A 19,501-nucleotide genomic window follows, 5' to 3' on the forward strand; every position below is an offset into this window, starting at 1 on the left:
ATCTTAAAATCATTATAAATTTACAATGTATATTTTATGTGATTAAACTTTTAATTGTTTTATAAAATAATTTTTTATTTATATTTATATATTTAAAATTATTTTATAATATTTAGTAATCACTGCTATCATCTATTTTAGTTTGCAAAACCCCATGTCTCGTTCTAGTTTTACTTAATGAAAAAGTCTAGGGGGCAGCAATTTTATTGCATTTTGGCCAATATGTAACCAGCAGAGAAATGTGAGCCATTGAATGAAATCTCACACCAATCTCATACCATCAAATTATCATTAATAGCTAATTGATGGCTACCAATCACAAATATTACTGGCCCTAGCATTGCTCTTACTTAATTATTGAGCTTTTTTGGCTGAATTAAACTACTTTATTGACTTGACTCAATTATTGAACCTGAGCACCCTACCGGAGAAAAAAAGTAAGTTTAGAAGGGCTTCTCTGAGCTGGATCAGAGTAATAGCCTACAGCATCAAGGTGTGTGAAGATTTCAGATTTGTTTCCGCATTTAATCTTCAGGTTCTTCACCACTCTCCTTTCCTATATATTCGTTATAGAATTTGGCAACCTCCTATACTGTTGGATTTATGAGATTATTTGATGAGCATTTATATATAAATAAAATTTCCTAAATTAGTATCATTTTATTTAGACTAGTTTCACATACTCCTGGAGCATAAGCCTTTGCAGTTTGCAACTGACACATGGTCATGAATCATGATGCTTTGACAGCTTGGTAGCCAGGTGTCTGAAATTGGAATAAAGATGATATTGAAATCTTTGGGGTTTTGTGGTTGGAAGAAGAATGAAAGTTCATCATCAAAGAAAGAGTATAAATCAGTAATAGAAGAGCTATGCCATCAATTTTGCATGGAAGATATTAGAAAAGCAACCAACAACTTTGACAAAAAACTTCTCCTTGTAGAAGAGTCCTTTTATTTTTGGGTGTACAAAAGTTGTGTCGAGTATAACGGTACAAGTAATTATACAATTGCAATAAAACGCGGGAGCCCTACTAAAAAGAAAAAGATGAAAAATGAGGAGGATAGCACCCGTTCCTATATGGTGAACGAAATTGAGTTGCTATGTCAGCTTCGTCACCCAAATATAATCTCACTTATAGGATTCTGCAAAGAAAATGAAATGATTGTTGTGTACGAGTACATGGCGAATGGATCACTTGGTGATTACTTGTTTAAAAGGAAGAAGGAACCGCTATCATGGAAGAAGAGACTAGAGATCTGCATCGGAGTAGCACGTGCTCTACACTACCTTCATGCTGGAGCCAAGCGTACTATCTTTCATCGCTTCATACAACCCAATAGCATTCTATTGGATGAGAATATGGTACCCAAACTCTCAAATTTTGAACTTTCCTTGCAAGGAGCACTCTCTACCTCCAAGCCAAAACCAATTACAGATGATATTCGGGGTAATTTAATTTAGAGGAATACTAGTAGCCACCAGAACTTATTGTTTTTTACCATCACTTAACCATTAATTCAATTTCTTTAGTCTGATTTCTCTAGTGATGACAAAAAAAAATAATAAATTCTGATGGTAGTAGTATTTCTCTTTAATTTATCTTTTTTCTATTGAGTTATCAACACTTCCTTATTAAGAGTAAAGGATTAGTTTGGATCATTTTTAAACATTTATAACACAAATAATCAAATACGCCAAGATTAACATATTACCCTTATTATTACTTTTCTGATATGCTTATTTCAAAATAACTTCTCTAAATAATTAAACACTAGTTTCACTTACAGGTACAATTGGATACATTCCCCTTGAAGTGCTTAAACTTGGCATCTATACTGATAAATGTGATGTTTACTCCTTTGGTAAAGTTCTACTAGATGTGATATTCGGCACAAGGGACGAGGATTTGATGAGCAAGATCAATATGTTAGCAAGCCTACACTTTGGGGAGAGGACGAATGAATATTTGGAAGTATTGAAACATTTACCCCTTACACTCATCAGGCCAAGCAAGCTCTTATGTTCGTGGATTCCTATGGAGGAGATGGTTGATCCAGATCTTAACGGAAAGATTGCTCCCGAGTGTTGGGATGCAGTAATGAGTATTGCTCAAAGATGCATAGAATATGAAGCAGATGAGCGACCAACAATGGGTGAAGTAGAGTTGTTGCTTGAGAGTGCTCTCTCATTGCAGCAACAATTTCATATTACACACTCTGCTGCTGCTCATTACACCTTATCCTCCACCACCTATATTCATATGCTACCATCAATTTGTATTCATGCCAATAACATAGAGGACATGCTAAACCATCAATTTCCCCTGGCTGATATTAGAGAAATGACCAATAATTTTGATGACGATTATGGAATAATGGGAAAAGGTAGTTTTGGAGAAATGTACCGAGGTCGTGTCAGACTTAATGGTGTAACAGATAATTACTACTATTGGATCGCAATAAAGAAGATGGATTGGCCATCAATTTGTGATTCTGGGATGCAATTCAACTTCAGGAAAGAAATTGAGAAAATCTGTGTGATTCGCCATCCAAATTTGGTGTCTCTTTTAGGATTCTGCGATGACGATGACAATGATCATAATCATAATGATGATGATGATGATGATGATGATGATGATGATGATGTTGATGATTCTGTTGAAGATGATAATGATGATGATGCCAAGATACTTGTCTCCGAGTTCATACAGAATGGAAGTCTACTTTATAACCTGCATGATAGTCATCGGATTAAGAAAGCTCTGACATGGAAGAAACGACTGCAAATATGCATTGGAGTAGCACAAGGACTTCACTACCTTCACACAGCATCCATGTTTCACCGTAACATTAAACTTACTAACATCCTTTTGGATCGCGCTATGGTGCCTAAACTCTCTGATTTTGGGTTTCCCTGGTCAAACCCAATACATGCAGGTAATTATTTAGCTTGTACTTGTAAGAGAAACCAAATAATTCTTACCAATTCAAGGACTTGCAGGTTATTATGCTGCTCCTGAATGGTGTGAAGGTCATGAATTCACAGATAAGTGTGATGTTTACTCTTTTGGTATAGTTCTCCTACAAGTGGTATTCACGAGCAAGCTACCGCTTATCGAGGGGGAAAGTGATCCCATTCTCAAGGGTAAGATTGCACCGCAGTGCTGGGAAGTGTTCTCAGACATCACACGACGGTGTTTGAACTTGGAACCAAATGAGCGACCAACCATTAATGAAGTTATGACTCAAGTTGAGCATGCTCTAGCACTACAAGAGGAAGCAGATGCCAACACTAGTGATGAATACAACTTATTATCAATGACCTTTGATGATGATGTTTTATTAGGAAGAGCCTTATGCTAGCATTATTTTCTGAAATTGTATTTTGTTGGTTCATGTATTTAATATGTTTATTCAAGATTTATGTGTAAACTTGTTGACCAATGAAAAAAGCATGAATACTAGCTCATCTGCTCATAATATTATCTGTGACAATAATTCTAGGGAACCAAGAGGGACCAGCCAAAAACCTGCCAACTCCTCTTGGGCTGGACCCCGAAGCCCACAGCAACATCCAAAAAATTCACTCAGGTACAGTTCACCCTAACTAAACCCTATACTCTCCTTTCACCGTTTCACCGTAGTAGAAGTCGAAAACCATCCACGGCCGCACCAGTTCATCGTGCAATCTTCGCCTCCGCCTTCATCGGACGTCGCGCCTCCGTCCACCACGTGCGGGCAACAGCCGGCCTCCGTAGATCGCTTCAGAATGCCGTGACACTCCCATCTCCTTCACGTGCTTCTTAGTGCATTAATCAGAGCTTCTCCAATCTCGGCCGCGGCAACATCGTTCCAACCAGGTGCGAGGAACAAGGTGGTTCTCATTCTCACCGAAGGTGCGCCGCTACTGCTGCATGTCGGTGTTGGCAGCGCCATTGAAGCCTCCCTGCTCTGTTCCGCCAAATGCAATAGGACGTCCTCTGCTCCAGCCTCGAAACCTCCCTTCACATAACTAATTGGTAAGTATTTAAAAGCTTGTTTTTATTGATGTAGGGTTTCAGTACCGTGAATGATACTTGTTGGATGTTGCCTTTGATTTGGGTATAATTAAGGTATTATTAGATGTTGCTTCTGATTTCATGTGCAGGTTTTTGTAAAATGATTTGGACACGGTGCTGTTATACTGTTTCTTGTGCCTTTTTGTGTTCCTTAAAAGGTTTCTTTGTTTCTACAAGAGAAGATGATTCTTTATGATTGGTTCCCTATTTTCGTATTTCATCATGCTCGATTCCTGTATCTTCATAATGGTGAAAGTTTTAAAAAGTACTGAATTGTTATTTTTTATAGTAGTTCACAAAATAGTGAAAGCATGACTTTTGCATAATATCATCATCAGAGAAAGCAAACGTGAAGGGACTAGAATTTCCTTGTGATTCCAATTAGAGGCTTTTGTATAGAATATATTTGAATGGTAATTAATTGCTGAATCTGAATTTTTTACTTTATAAACAACATGATTTGGCTCTTATAATTCTTCGGCACCCTCCTAAATCACAATATTAGCCACTATATCACAACGGCAAAATTAGAAAATAACAATAATGATAATAGCAATAATTCTTATCTTTCAATTACAGGAAAAGAATTTTTTTTATTCACAGCATATGATGTAGAATTTTATTTTCTTTTCTGTTCTTTTAGCTCAGGTTATGATTTTGTACTTCTTAGCAAATTTTAGATTCAATTATCTCACACAATTAGAAGAATTTAACAATATTTGTAGCATTGACCACTTGGAATAATAAACATTAAATAATAAGCATCGAAGTAAGTTTTACAAATTGAACGTATGGGTAGTTTGAGATTAGTTTTTATCCGAGTTCTTTAAAGGATTTTTTTTATTATGATAACTATATTTCGATTTAGCATTTCCATGGCCATGTTCTGATTTATTAATCCTTACCTTTACCATTATTTATTTTGAAACCAAATCCAACTTACACTTTAATTTTTTTGGATGGGTGAATAGCAAATAACGGATGATACTTGGTTAGTGTTGAATAAAAGGTGTGGATTAATGAAGGGTTTTAGTAGAATTGATCCGACTAGTTGGATGTTGCTTCTGATTTGTGTATAATTAAGGAATGGATAGATGTTGCTTCTGATTTGGATTTTATATGATATTAATTGATTGGGGTTTTGTATAGCAGCAACCACAATGTATAATTGAGGACTTTTTTTTTATGTTGCTTATGATTTTGTATGAGGGTTTTGTTAAAGAATTTGGGGTTGTTTCTTGTCAACAAGCACCAGGATTGTGTTACTGAAAAGTCAATTAAGATGGAAAAAAAGGTACAATGATATTTACTGTTCTCTCATCTGCGTGCACATTGAACTTGGTTTGCATATGTTTTCTCCTAAATTATTATTCGCTTCAAGATAGTTTACTAGGATTGTGTCTTTGGACGTTTATATGGCATTTCCTGCCTTACATCAGTTTTGTGTGAGCCTAAGAAATCTTGTTTCACTGCAGGTATATGAACTGCTATTGCTGAAATTATGAAGTTGTTGGTGACTTTATCGAAACTTTTAGGTGGATGGTGCTTCTGATAGGTATTAGAATGTTTCTTTGCACAGCGAATTGGATGGTTCTGGATATGTGTTCTGAGTTATCATGTGTTAATATATAATAGACATGGATGACTATTAATCTGTTGCATAAACGTTGACCATAAATGCTTTTTGCTTTCACTTTGCAGGGGCACCCTGAAGAGCTGAGTGCAAATACAAAAATCTACATCAGATGTTTCTCTTGTTAAACAAATGGATGTTTTTTTATACTAAATGGATGATTCTTTGAAATGAATCATCATTTTAGGTGGAAATTAATTTTGAAGTAATTGAACGCATATTGTACTTATTGATTCAATTGTTGTGACTTATCAGTTATAGTTAATATATAATAGACATAGATGGCTATTCATTTGTTGCGTACACCCTGACCACTAGATAACAAATTTAATCATAGAAGTAACACTTGCCTCATAAGTTCATCACTAAGTAGTACTAAGTAGTATGTTGCGTATGTGGACTCTAGAGTCTAAAGTTCAAGTATAATAATCGCATAAAGCAAACAGTGGGTAAAAGGAAAGTTGTCAAAGCACTTTGATTGCTCTTGAAAAAACAAATAACCAGATATTGTTGTTCTTTTCTTTCCTTCTTTAAATTTTGTTAAACAAGCATAAGAATAAATACAAAAAATTATTTCTTTCTTTTGTGATACATGTATTCACTATCATTCTTTCTTCTGTGATACTTGTATTCCCTATCAATTGAATCATCTATGTAGTAAAGAATAAATACAAGTAACTTCTGTTAGGTACCTAATTGTTTTTGCAAAAATCTAAGTGGATGTTATTTCTGTCAAGCATCATGATGTTTTTTTCTGTACTAAATAGATGTTACTTTAACAGCAGCCATGTGGATGAAAAATAAAAAAAAAAGCTTATCATACATAAGTAACTATAAATTTGCCATCATGCTAAAATGCAATAAAAGGAATCATGATATTCATTTAACTTATCTATACAATTTGCAGTCAATACGGGAATTTATCATGACCAAAAGTAATACAAAAAGAATAATCCATTTAGTATAAAAAATATCTATTTGTTTAACAAAAGAAATATTTGTTGTAAACTTTATATTTTGTTAGAGGGGTGAAGCTACATTGTTTAAAAAACGGGTATATCATTACTATACAACTAGCTAAACGAAGAATAACTTTCTAGTTGCTACACTTGGATCACGTCTCTTTCACTTCATCCAATTCATCAACTGTTTCAAATTTTTCTTCGATCAATTTAAATTTATCAATCATTTTAAAGTAGACTTTTTACAATCATCCATCTGCAACCATAAGCAAAGACACATACGTAGCCATAAGCAAAGAAATATCTATCTAAAAAATAAAGAAACAGCCATCTAATGACAATTATAAAAACAAAGAAACATCAACAATCATATACAAAGAAACATCTACTTTTAAAAACAAAAGACACAATTATTATTCAACCTAAAATGATTTAGCTATTTGAATCTAGTAAATATTTATAAAAGTAGCCCAATGCATATGGTGTCGTTTCTTCCTCAAATTTGGCCATAACTGTCTCCAAGGTAAATACAAAGTCCTCATTCTCAACCTCATCCATGACAAGTGACTAATTCATAAAGTTTAAAGGACGAAAACAAAACTTTAATCTATTTGTGTGCTTGATAAACACAAAAGTACTAGAATAGAACTCCATACAAATCAATATCACCTTGAAAAGAAAAAATTGCTAAAAACCTTCGATCATTGTGGTGGTATAGTGTTCCTTTCACTGAGGCAAAAATATTATATGCTTTATGCAGCATCCTTGAGCTTCTTGGTGATGGTGGCAAGAATATTCCCCTGGTGGAATGCTTGCAGTAATTCAATCTCAAAAATCTGTCTTGTTCCAACACCGAATATCCTAAATTATTTAACGAAAACGTCCAGTAATTTAGCAAAATCAAAGAATATCTCATATGAACACCATTCCTAGTATCTAAACACTAGAGCAGAACAAAAACATCTAATCTCTAACAACTACAATTGCAATATGAGACCTAGATAAAAACAAAATCCAATCTCTAACAACTGCAACATCTGCTCATACTTTCAACAACATTCGATTTCTAATTCCAGTAATTCAGCAGCATATAGCAGATTAGCAAAATTAAATCAAATTGATTACCACAGCAGTTCCTGAATCCTAGCACAGATTAGGAAAAAAAACATACTTACCCATGATTTCCCAAGATTAAATTACCTGAGCTGTACAACATATAAAAAATACCCATTCAACTAACGTTTACCAAACCACTACAACAAAACCATCTCCAAATCTCTCTTCAAAACATGCATAGAAAATCAGAGGAAAGATCTGCCATACTTACCAATTAGTGAGACGAAGTGAATATTCCAGGCTGGAGAACTGGAGATCCACCGTCGGACGGCGCAGCTACAGCACGAAGCTTCAGAGCCGTCGGTAAAACCCGCATGCAGCAGCAGAGTGACGTCGCTCTGGTTCCGTGTGTGGAAGCGCGATGGGAGGAGAGGATAAGAACGGCGTCGTAGCGTTCGAAGAAGAGACGGAAGAGTGTTGCGCTCAGGTACCGTGTGCGGAGGCGGAGCGGGCGGAGCCACTAGGAGCGGCGTCGCAGTATCCGGAGAAGAAAGGGAAGAGTGTTGCGCGGTGTTTCTGGAGGCGTGGTGCGGGTGCAGATGATTTTCAAATTTCTGTGTGGTAAAACGGTGAAAGCAAGGGTAGGGTTTTTGGGGAGGGTGAATATGTTTTATCCTGGGTCAATTTTGGATGGTGCTAAAGTGTAGTGGGCTTTTAGGTCCAGTCCAAACACATTTTGGCTGGTTTTTGGCTGATATACTCTTGGTTCCATATACTTTTCCTATCTGTTATCTGAGTTTTAAAAATAAGTACCTTGTATGATGGGACACAATTTAGTGCTCCTCAGTTGTTTGGAATATTAAAACTCCTCTTAAAAAGTTAGGAATAAGTTACCGTAAATAATATTTTTTTTTTGTAACCGTTTAAATAATGTTTGGGCTAATGTTAATTTTTGGTTTTTACTTGGGCTTGTTTTACATTTTTTTTTATTTTTAAATTGCTATTGGATCATTACAACATTGTAATAGAAATAAAAATTAAAAACTTTTTAACCAAAAAAAATTAAAAACTTTAAAAAGACAAAATACTTCTTTATAGTGAATTAAAAAAAAGTATAATATGTTTTAATTAATTGCAAAAAGGAAAAATATTTTTTTAGGATTAGAGTTGTTTTTTTTTTTTCAAAGATAGAGACACTCAAAGTCAAATTCGCAACCTCTTATATGAGTATGGAGAGATTATACCATTTGAATTATAATTCATTGGCAAGATTAGAGTTGTTTGATTTTTAGAAAATAAAAAGAAATTATGTTTGAATGTAAAAAAAATAAAATTATCCTGTTGAAGATTTAGTTTAAACTTTAAAAATATCCATTTAAAATTTAATTAAAAAGACAAATATATTTTTAATATTAATTTTGTTTAAATATATTTAAATTTAAAAATTTGAATTTAATATTAAAAAGTTAAAATATCATGTTTAAAATAAATTTTAGAGTAAAGTATCGTTTTTGTCCCCAATATTTGGGGTAAGTTCTAAAGTTGTCTCTAACGTTTCAATCGTCCTATTTAAGTCCCTAACGTTTCAAAATTGGCTCAATGTTGTCTTGCCGTTAGGGATCTGTTAACAGAATTGACGGCGGGACAAAATTGAGATGATTTTAAAACGTTAGAGACTTAAATAAAACGAAAACATTGGGGACAAAAATGATACATAAAAATAAATTTTAATTTTATCTTTCAATAATATTAATTTTTTACGTAATATAGTTATTCAATTATTTTTTAATCACATTTAAGTAAATTACATTTAATCACACTACTTTCATTCTAAATAAAAATTTTTTATTTTTATATTAACTTATAACTTTAAGTGTAAAATTATTAAAAAAAATAAATTTATTTACCATGAAAGTAATGTGATTAAGTATAATTTACTTAGATGTGATTAAAAAATAATTGAATAACTATATACCAAAATTGATACTATTGAAAGATAAAATTAAAATTTATTCTATGTATTATTTTTGTTCCCAATATTTTCGTCATATTTACGTCTCTAACATTTTAAAAACGTTTCAATTTTTTCTCATCGTCAATTCTGTTAACAGATTCCTAACAGCTGGACAACGTTGAGCCAATTTTAAAACGTTAAGGACTTAAATAGGACAATTTAAACGTTAGGGATAGACTTATCCCAAATGTTGAGGACAAAAATAATTATTTACTTTTTAAATAATTAAAGTTGTTTTATTAAATTAAAAAATAAAAATTTGAATTTGAATTTTTTTTCTTGGATAACTAAGACACGGAAATGTGAATTTGAATTTAATTAATAGAACCAAATATATTATTTAGTATTAAGTTTAATGTAAAAATTTTATAATTTAAAATTTTAAATTATGTGAATAAAATTAGATTAAATAAAAATAAAAATAAAAATATACCAGTACGATTTAGATCGTATTGCAATGAGTTTATGAAATTCTAAAACAAAATAAATTTTAAAAGATAAAAATAAAAAAATGTTATGGGAAACAATAATTTTTTTATTTTATTTCAGTAAAAAAATTAACATTAATAAAATACTAAAATAAAAAAACGTTAATAAGTAAAGATAAGAGATTAATATTTTATGATTATTTTATAATTTTTATTTAAAAGTATAATTTTAAGTTAATGTTAATTTTTTAAGTATTAACTTTTTTAAAAAATATAATTTTTTGACATTAATTATTTAATGATATTATTAATATACAATAAAAACTCTATTAATAGAATATCTCTTAGAATATTGTGCCAATGCACATTACAATATTAATAGTATAATGGAGTTTCAAAACTCCAAACATTAGGCGAGTTAAGTTTTATAGTAGTTTTTGAAATTGCATTCAAGTCTCAAAGTGTCCTTAAAATTAATAGTTACTCAATTTTATCTTCGAACTTGCACTCTAGGACTCATATTAGTCCCTAATGCGCTTTCTGTTCATTGTTATGAGTTTTCTATATAACAAGAGTGAGACTCGCACAATGTACAAATAGATAAATTAATTATACTATATAGTGCATTTTAATAAATGTTATATTATTTAAAAATTGATTAAATAATACTAAATTAAGTTAAATTTGAAGTGTTTTATATTAAAAATATTTTGTAGAATATTTATTTGACAATTTGTATATAGTTTCATATACTTATTCAATTAAAATATAATACAAATTGAAATATAATTTATTGTTTTGAGAATTTGAATTTATTTATTTTTTAAAAAAGATATAAATTTTTTATATTAGAGTTGTACAAAGTTATATTTTTATTTGTTGTTTTCATTTTTACATTTAATTTAGTTGCCATATTTTATCTTTTTTATGGTATTTTTTGGTTTTGCAAATAATTAAAAAAAGTTAAAAAAATAAATGAAAATGAAAAATACAAAAACTGTAATATAAAATTATGAATTAATTTTATAATCATGATATATTGATATGAGAAATTAAGAAATGAAGGATAGTAAGAGTCTTAACCTATATAAGTTATAGAATTTGAATATTTGTAAATAAAATTTTTTATAATTATTATTATGACACTTTTAATATACATGTTTATTGTATTTAGTTAATACTTTATGTTTTAATTGAATAATAATAGATAAGAATTTATTTTTTAATTTTTTACTAAAAAATAATTGGTTAATTTTTATCTTTTACTAAATCATTAAAATTACTGATGTGACATTATTAGTAAAGGAAAAATAACTTATATGTAGAGAAAATTGGTTTATATGTTATAAATAGATAAATACTGGATACCCATTAAATTTTTATTTATTTATTTATTTATTTTTTATCTATTATCTTGAATTTTTACATGTTATAAATATCGTTTTGGTTTATATGTTATAAATAGATATGTATTGGTTTTTATGTTATAAATATAGTTTTGGAGTTAAACAAAACTCAAACCTATATGAAGCTGAATTTGCAAATTTTAGTGTGAGGGAGATGTTTAATAGAATTTGGATTCTCTAAATTTTGAATCTATATTTTAGAGAGTAAAGTGTGATCTTTCTCATCCTTATATGTACTGGATGTGGAACACAAACATTCTAGAGAAGTTCAAATTTACTATGTGGCTTGGCTTACATGATGCTCTACCAACTGAGATATTTCGATTCAAGCGGCATATGTGTAAGAGATGTAACAAAGCGCAGGAGACTTTGGTATATGTTGGATCCTAGTATCCTGGACTCGACGGCTGGTACTGCTCTTGAAGAGTGGTTTCGGAAGGCCTTGGCTAACAATGAGGCGTCCTTTGGTGCAGGGCTTTGGTGGGTATAGAGACATAGGTGCAATGACATATTCAATACTGACAACCCTTAGACAGACCACAAGGTTGTTGCCTTGGCCAGAATTACCGCCAAGGACTTACAGGTTTACAATAATCGAAGCAATACCTTTAGGTCTCTCCGAAATTGTCTGTGTTAGAAACCACCGGTAGGTAATAATTTTAAAGTTAATTGTGATGCAAGCTTGTATATGGATTCAAATTTAGCGGAATTTGAGTGTATTATTAGAGATTCTAAAGGAGATTGGATCTCGGGCTGCTCTGGAAGCATTTTCCCTTGGTCTATAATCAGATGTGAATTATTTGCTGCTTGGAGGGGGCTGGTTTTAGCTTGAAATTGCGGTTTGAGGGATATTATATGTGAAACGGATTAACATTCTGCCCATCATGCATGAGCTTACAAGTGGGTATTCATCTGAAGTAACAGATTTGGTTCACAAGATTCAGGAGCTTTTATCTCGTCCTTGGCTTGTTCACGTTGAATGGGTGTCCCGAGAAGTAAATAGAGCTGCGGATTGGATGGCTAAATATGATGTCAAGAGTAACTCTAATCATGTTATTTGGTCTGAGCCTTGTGTTAATCTCCAACGAATCATCCGCTCAGATTTAGGATAATTTTTGCTTTGTTTCTTTTTTTGTTTTGACACAAAAAAATGATTTCTTTCTCTTTTTTTTTGTCCTACCTATAAAATAAATTATGAAAAATCACACTTTACTCCCAAATCCAGTTTAATATATTAACTGACTTTTACCAGAATATCTATATTTGCAGTACTGGAAAACGAATGCATAAATATTTGTTTGTAAAAGAGGCTATTATACATATATATATATATGGTAAATTCTAGCCTACCTTTTCTATAATAACATGTAATTTACCCTCTGTGACATGTCATCTTTTAATTGGTTGCTATGTTAACTATGGTTAAATTATTAGTAATTAAATTATAGCCCAAAGTGGGTGATTATGTAATTAAATACCTCCAAATTTAATTTCAATGCCATCCAGAAATCCCATATCATCATCACCATCACTATCATTATCATCATCATCATCATTATTTTCATCTTCTTTTTCGTCTTCCCCTTCTACACTATCATCATAAAAAGCCATCATAATCGATTTCACGTTCTTAAATTTTAAGATTTTCTAAATTTCGCAAACGTAAACTTAGTCTCACCTGGGCTAGGTTCACAAAACAAAAGCAGTTTTTATAACTAAACACAAAGAATACAAAACACAGAACACAACCTTACTTGAACAGGATCTGTTCTATAGGCTCGTATATCTGTATCCTTGAGTTCTAAGAAGATAGGAACCAAAGTCTGGCGGATGAACTATGACTGTGAGGTCAGAGTGTGATTAATTGTTCCAAAGCGCATGCCATCTGAACGGTGGAGGATCGTTTGCGCTACAACCTTGTGGTCGAGATGGTCTCACGGTGTTCTGACAGACTCAAATCTTTTTTCCCTAACCATTTAATTAGTTATTTTCTCTAAATACTTATTTCCTGTGGAACACCCAATGAGTTGATTTTTTCTTTCAATTTCAGAGAGAAATGGGACCGGGGTAAATTGAATTTCTACACAATAATAAAAATATAACTTTATTTTTAATGTTTATAGAAATTATATATTTATCCCTCTTATAAAAATATTTAATTACAAAATTACCCTACTTTAGTTAACATATTAACTCTTATTGAGTTAAATTAATTCAAACTAAAACTAAGCATCCAATTAAAGCATGTCACGTTATGAGGGGTAATTTACATGTTAAAATAGAGGGGGTTGGGTAGAACTCAACTATATGTATATATTGGATTGCTATTGGTGTTTTTGTTAATATTATGATGTTTTGGTGTAATATAATGATATGAAATAAAAAAATAATCAATAACGATTTTAAATAAGACAAAAAATTAAAAAAACATACAAAATCGTGTCATGGTTTTAATTTTTAAATTTAAAAAAATTATGATTTATAAAATCTTGAATAACGATTTTTTTTTTGTGTTATGCAAATAGTGAGTACTAATTTGTGTTATGAATCACACTTGTAGAATACACCCAACGAATTACACAACTTCATCCATTGTATAAAAAATCATTAGTGGCTAAAAGAAATTGAACGACTAAAGTTAACAAAATGGAGGTGGCAAACCTGCAATTGCCACTACAATTGAAACAACTTTTTGACTCAATTATTAGCACAAAGCTGAACTTCAATTTTTTTTTAGCTCAATTATTCTGCACTCTTCCCGGGAAGGAAGTATAGCTAACCTTAGAAGGGCTCTGAGCTTAACATTACAGCATCAAAGTAGAAAGGTCTGAATAGTTGCTTCTGCATTCATCTTCACATATATAGAAAACCTACATATTCACATATACTTGCTTCTACTCCTTTATATTATTATTATTTAGACTTGTCTCACATGAACAACCTACATGTGCATGTGAATCATGAAAAGGAGGAGATCAGAAAAATTCCTGTTATATTTTGAGATCATAGCTATGTTCTATTGACATCGTCATCAAAATTTTCTGTGTATATAATTCTATCAACTCCATTCTAAATTTCTAATTAATTACTTAATATTGTTTCAATAAACTTTGTTACTTTCTATCTGTTAGTGCAAACTAAGTTACTGCCTATACAGTACAGAAGGCATTTCAATATCACTCAAAACACAGCACAATGGGTTTTCTATCTGGTTTTTCTTGCTGCTTCCAATCTTCTTCTGGTGATAGAGGAACACATATCTTAGAAGAACAACCATCATCCATTATAAGTGAACTCTGCCGTCAGTTTTCACTTTCAGAGATGCAATCAGCAACAAATAACTTCCACAATTCTTTGAAAATTGGAAAAGGCTCCTTTGGCAATGTCTACAAAGGTTATCTGGAAAACAGTTCTACACCAGTTGCCATCAAACGGTGCAAGAAGGATTCAGTTTTTGGTCTTTCCTGGTTGAAGAATGAGGTTGTCCTGCTTTCTCAGCTGCAACACCCCAATCTCATCTCCTTGGTTGGATTCTGCATTGAAGGAACTGAGTTGGTTCTTGTATATGATTACATGTCTAATGGTTCCATTCGTGATCATCTTCATCGTGGGAACATCGATCCACTTACATGGAAGAGGAGGCTTCAAATTTGCATAGGAGTGGCGCGTGCACTGCACTATCTTCACACAGGAGCCAAGTACACTATTATCCACCGGAACATTAATACAAGTCTAATTCTTTTGGATAGTAATTGGGAACCAAAAGTTTCAAGCCTATTATTATCCAAAAGGGGGGCACTTAGTACTTCAAAGTCATTGACAAGGGTGGAGTCAGGTGTGAAGGGAACAATCGGGTATCTTGATCCGGAATATGCAGCAACAAATATGCTGACTGAAAAATCAGATGTATTTTCATTCGGCATAGTTCTATTAGAAGTTGTGAGTGCAATGCCGGCACACGAGATTAACAGAGAATACTTTCAAGGCTTTAATCAGTCACTGAGGTCATCTGCAAATGAAATTGTTGATCCAATTCTCAAGTCTAAGATTGATCCAGATTGTTGGAAAACATTTGTTGACATCACTAAGAGATGTTTGCTTATGGAGGGAAGGGAGAGGCCAGACATGGGAGAAGTGGAGGTGGAACTTGAACTTGCACTGAAATTGCAAGAGGAAGCTGATGCCAAGAATTAACTGCTCTAATTCTGGTAAAAAATATGATTTCCTTAGTTGAGTGGTTTGTCTGAATTTTCAGAAGATATGTTTGGCAGATGTAGTTCTAAAATCAATCACTTGTTTCAATCCCATTGTCACTGAAGTAGCTGTAGAAACAGAAAACAAGAGTTGAAGTTTGTGCTTATGTTAGTTTTATGTAACTGTCTGTGCTCTTATCTTATCCCATAATTTAATTTTTTCCAAGTAAATCCTTGCAAATGTAGACCAACGAAGATTTAAGGTGAAAGTTACTTGGGTATATATGTCTAAGGAAAACAGCAACAGTTTAAGTGGATTTTGAAAAAGTAAATAAATAAATAAAAATGTAAATACAAGAAAACTTGTAATTCGGAATGTCCTGTTCCATTCTCATTTTTGACTAGGAGAGTTCATCATGACAAGGTCAACACCCAACCCATAATAAGTGAAGAAAATGACAGTAGCACAATTGCAGTCAATCAAGGGAATCATAATGGAATTGGCAACCAAACAAAAGAACTCAACTTTTTAGATCTCTTATTGAATGAGAATCTAACGAGATAAGGAACTACCTTAGAAGAACCATTGAGATGGAGTAGTAGATTACTGATTACAACAATTGAGAAATTTCTGAAATTTTGCTCTGCTTTCATCTTCAGCAGATCAGTACTCAGGTACTTGACTTTTCTATTTAAAAACAAAAAAAATTGGTAACTTTTGATATTGGTTCACAAATTTTGGTCTATTCTTCATAATTCATTCCATAGAGGTGATTAGCTGTGAAAATTGGGATAAAATGACAGAAGAATCTTGTTTGTGTTTGATAGCCAAACGGGTATCTCAAATTGGAATCATGCTTCTCAAGTGTATAAGCTTTCCTGTTTCAAAGAAGACAAGCTCATCCAAGAAGCACTCTCCAACGATTATAGAATTGTTATGCCATCAATTTTCCCTGGAAGATCTTAAAAGATCAACCAACAACTTCAACCAGAGATTAGTAGTTGGAAAAGGAGGTTTTAGCACTGTATACAAAGGATGTCTCAAACACAATGGTGGATCAGACCATACAATTGCATTAAAGCTCAAGTGTTGCAACTCCAACCAGCATTTCCTTGAGTTCATGAAGGAAATTGAGTTGCTATGCCAGCTTCATCATCCTAATTTGATCTCTCTTGTAGGATTTTGCAACCATGAAAAGAAAAAGATTATTGTGTATGAGTTCATGTGCAATGGCTCTCTTCATGATCACCTATACAATAGGGACAAGACACCACTATCATGGCAGAAAAGGCTAGAGATATGTATAGGAATCGCGCGTGGACTACACTACCTTCATGCTGGAGCCAAGCGCTCTATCTTTCATTGTGACATAAAACCTAGTAACATCCTTTTGGATAGCAATATGGTGCCTAAGCTCTCAGACTTTGGGCTTTCATTGCAGGGACCACTATCTACTTCCAAGCCAAAACCAATTGCAGTAGACTATGTTGCAGGTAATTGATTTATTTATTCAATTTCATAAGCTTACTTTAAAGAATGTAATTAAATAATTCAAATAATAGTCTCACTTGTAGGTACATTTGGATACTTAGCCCCTGAGTGTTTCCAACGCCTGACCGTTACAGATAAATGTGACGTTTACTCGTTTGGTATGGTTCTACTTGTAATGGTATGCATGAAGGAGAAGGATTTGTTTCTTAACAAGGCCAACATGTTAGGTAACCAACATTTGGAGGGGAAGAGTGAAATCAAATACTTGGAAAAGTTCATTGATGATCAAGTTCAACCATGGAATGTAATAGCCTTTATGCAGCGATTCCCAATCGAAGAGATCATTGATCCAACGCTCAGGGGAAAGATTGTACCAGAGTGCTGGGAAGTATTCATGGATGTTACAAAAAGATGTTTGATGCATGAACCTGATGAACGACCAACAATGGGTGAAGTAGAGGTGTTGCTTGAATATGCTTTGTTATTGCAGGCACAAGCAGATATCAAAAGGAACAATGGTTCTTATTCTTTATCATCCACCACCATTATAAACTTAGGTGAAGTCATTTGTATGCATGATATTCATTTAGAAGAGGTGATATTTCATCAGTTTTCTCTAGCCGATCTTAGGCGAACAACCTTCGACTTTGAACGCAGAGTCATCGGCAGAGGAAGCTTTGGTACAGCATACAGAGGTCGTATCTTACTAAATGGAGCTACTTATCATTCAATTGCAATTAAGAAGTTGGATTGGTCATCTACATGTGATAGTGATATACAGTGGAATTTAAAAGATATTGAGAATATTTCCCAACTTCGCCATCCGAATTTGGTCTCTCTTTTTGGATTCTGTGATGAACTTGATGAGAAGATTCTTGTATACATGTATATTCCCAATGGATCTCTCCATTATCACTTAAATTGGAATGAATCAGCTCTAACATGGAAGAAAAGACTAGAAATATGCATTGGAGTAGCAGAAGGATTGAACTACCTTCACACAGCATCAATTTTTCACCATAACATAAAACTCAGCAACATCCTTTTGGATTATGATATGGTGCCCAAACTCTCAGATTTTGGGCTCCCCTGGTCCGAGAAAATTCATGCAGGTGACTTTCTATTTTCATTTTTATCTTCTCAAAGCAAAAATACTTATTTAATCATTTGTTGTTGTTAACCACTCACCAATTCTGTGGCTTATTACAGAAGATTATGCTGCTCCGGAGTTGTTACAAGGACATGATTTCACAGATAAATGTGATGTTTATTCCTTTGGTATAATTCTCTTAAAAATGGTATTAACAAACAAGCTACCAATTGTTGAAGGGGTTATTTATCTCAATCTAAAGGGAAAGATTGCACCACAGTGTTGGGAAGTATTCTTGAATGTCATAAAATGCTGTTTGAAGTTTGAAGCAAATGAGAGACCGACAATGAATGAAGTGATAGCTCAACTTCAACATGCCCTGGCACTGCAAGAGGAAGCAGATTCCAACATAAGTGGTGATTACAACTTGTTATCTGTGACCTTTGATCCTCCGGTTGGAGGAAGCATATATTATTAAGAACATTGCAAGTGTGAGAAGGGATTGAGAATTGAAAAAGTAAATATTAAAAGCTAAATATTATATGAATAGCATGTAATAATGTGAACTGCTTATATGGTTATATACTTTTTGGTAATTTTTTAATTAGATCTTTATGTGTAACTACATGGTAAAAAATTTTCAAAAATAAAGAAGCAGGTGTTGCGAAAATTCAGAGCAGGACAGTTTTGAGCTACCAAGAATGGACTTTCGGTGATTCTGGTGGGTGTTGATGGCATTAAGTGGGGGCCAAGGAAATTGATATCTCTACTTAGTCAGGTTTCTTTTTCTGATTTTTCACGCTCCACTATATTGGGTTGAGCTTTCTTTGTTTCAAAAAAAAAATTTTTCTTTCACCTCTCACAGAAGAACACCCTTCTTTGATATTTGGATTTAAGAAAAACGTTTTGGACATCCATTTTGTTTTGTTTGAAAGAACAATAAACACGAAATGTAAATATATAGAGGTAAAAGGAAAATTATGACAAGTATTAAACTATCTTTTTAATTATTTTCTAATTTTTTAAGAGATTTAAATCTTAAATATATCTTTATTTTTGAAAATACCAAACTGAAAAAGAATAATCAAAATTTTCTTTATTTAGAAAGAAATTAAGAATATAGTAAGGGTTAATAGTCAAATTAGTCTCTAGAAGATGATTAAGACTTT

At 32.6% G+C, this 19,501-nt stretch overlaps 3 protein-coding genes and 1 pseudogene across 8 annotated transcripts; all 4 read left to right on the forward strand.

Annotated features, from left to right (window-relative positions):
* The first annotated feature begins 381 nt into the window (after positions 1-381).
* On the forward strand, positions 382-5,971 carry LOC107486599 (receptor like protein kinase S.2). 4 transcript variants are annotated; one of them, XR_008008315.1, is made up of 6 exons: positions 382-535; positions 749-1,448; positions 1,789-2,937; positions 3,002-4,019; positions 5,534-5,613; positions 5,760-5,971. XR_008008315.1 is itself a non-coding variant. In XM_016107152.3 (4 exons), exons 2-4 carry the CDS (start codon positions 782-784, stop codon positions 3,361-3,363), a joined length of 2,178 nt encoding a protein of 725 aa, XP_015962638.1. In that variant the 5' UTR covers positions 382-535; positions 749-781; the 3' UTR covers positions 3,364-5,261. The 4 variants fall into 4 exon arrangements, 1 of the variants encoding a protein (XP_015962638.1); XR_008008317.1 differs by having other exon boundaries at positions 3,077-4,019; XR_008008316.1 differs by having other exon boundaries at positions 386-535; positions 669-1,448.
* Positions 5,972-13,301: 7,330 nt separating this feature from the next.
* On the forward strand, positions 13,302-13,511 carry LOC127746914 (uncharacterized; annotated as a pseudogene).
* Positions 13,512-14,252: 741 nt separating this feature from the next.
* LOC107486370 (receptor-like protein kinase ANXUR2) lies at positions 14,253-15,875 on the forward strand. Its single transcript, XM_052259982.1, has 2 exons — positions 14,253-14,382; positions 14,689-15,875. Exon 2 carries the CDS (start codon positions 14,753-14,755, stop codon positions 15,749-15,751), a length of 999 nt encoding a protein of 332 aa, XP_052115942.1. The 5' UTR covers positions 14,253-14,382; positions 14,689-14,752; the 3' UTR covers positions 15,752-15,875.
* Positions 15,876-16,121: 246 nt separating this feature from the next.
* LOC107486597 (receptor-like protein kinase ANXUR2) lies at positions 16,122-18,898 on the forward strand. Of its 3 annotated transcripts, XM_052259981.1 has the most exons (4): positions 16,122-16,425; positions 16,579-17,244; positions 17,314-18,354; positions 18,452-18,898. In XM_052259981.1, exons 2-4 carry the CDS (start codon positions 16,605-16,607, stop codon positions 18,808-18,810), a joined length of 2,040 nt encoding a protein of 679 aa, XP_052115941.1. In that variant the 5' UTR covers positions 16,122-16,425; positions 16,579-16,604; the 3' UTR covers positions 18,811-18,898. The 3 variants fall into 3 exon arrangements, with proteins under 3 accessions (XP_052115941.1, XP_052115940.1, XP_020996840.1); XM_052259980.1 differs by lacking the exon at positions 16,122-16,425 and having other exon boundaries at positions 16,473-17,244; XM_021141181.2 differs by lacking the exon at positions 16,122-16,425 and having other exon boundaries at positions 16,473-17,244; positions 17,326-18,354.
* Positions 18,899-19,501: the final 603 nt, after the last annotated feature.

The sequence above is a fragment of the Arachis duranensis genome, chromosome 4, assembly GCF_000817695.3.
Source record: "Arachis duranensis cultivar V14167 chromosome 4, aradu.V14167.gnm2.J7QH, whole genome shotgun sequence".
NCBI classification, from domain to species: Eukaryota; Viridiplantae; Streptophyta; class Magnoliopsida; order Fabales; family Fabaceae; genus Arachis; species Arachis duranensis.

What these genes read in the sequence shown, in the direction of transcription:
- LOC107486599 (XM_016107152.3), top strand. Translation starts at nt 782, where the DNA reads ATGATATTGAAATCTTTGGGGTTTTGTGGTTGGAAGAAGAATGAAAGT. An exon ending in AATTACAGATGATATTCGGG is followed by an intron (nt 1,449 to 1,788) that starts GTAATTTAATTT and finishes TTTCACTTACAG; the next exon opens with GTACAATTGGATACATTCCC. An exon ending in GTCAAACCCAATACATGCAG is followed by an intron (nt 2,938 to 3,001) that starts GTAATTATTTAG and finishes AAGGACTTGCAG; the next exon opens with GTTATTATGCTGCTCCTGAA.
- LOC107486597 (XM_052259980.1), top strand. Translation starts at nt 16,548, where the DNA reads ATGACAGAAGAATCTTGTTTGTGTTTGATAGCCAAACGGGTATCTCAA. An exon ending in TGCAGTAGACTATGTTGCAG is followed by an intron (nt 17,245 to 17,313) that starts GTAATTGATTTA and finishes TTCAAATAATAG; the next exon opens with TCTCACTTGTAGGTACATTT. An exon ending in GTCCGAGAAAATTCATGCAG is followed by an intron (nt 18,355 to 18,451) that starts GTGACTTTCTAT and finishes GGCTTATTACAG; the next exon opens with AAGATTATGCTGCTCCGGAG.
- LOC107486370 (XM_052259982.1), top strand. Translation starts at nt 14,753, where the DNA reads ATGGGTTTTCTATCTGGTTTTTCTTGCTGCTTCCAATCTTCTTCTGGT.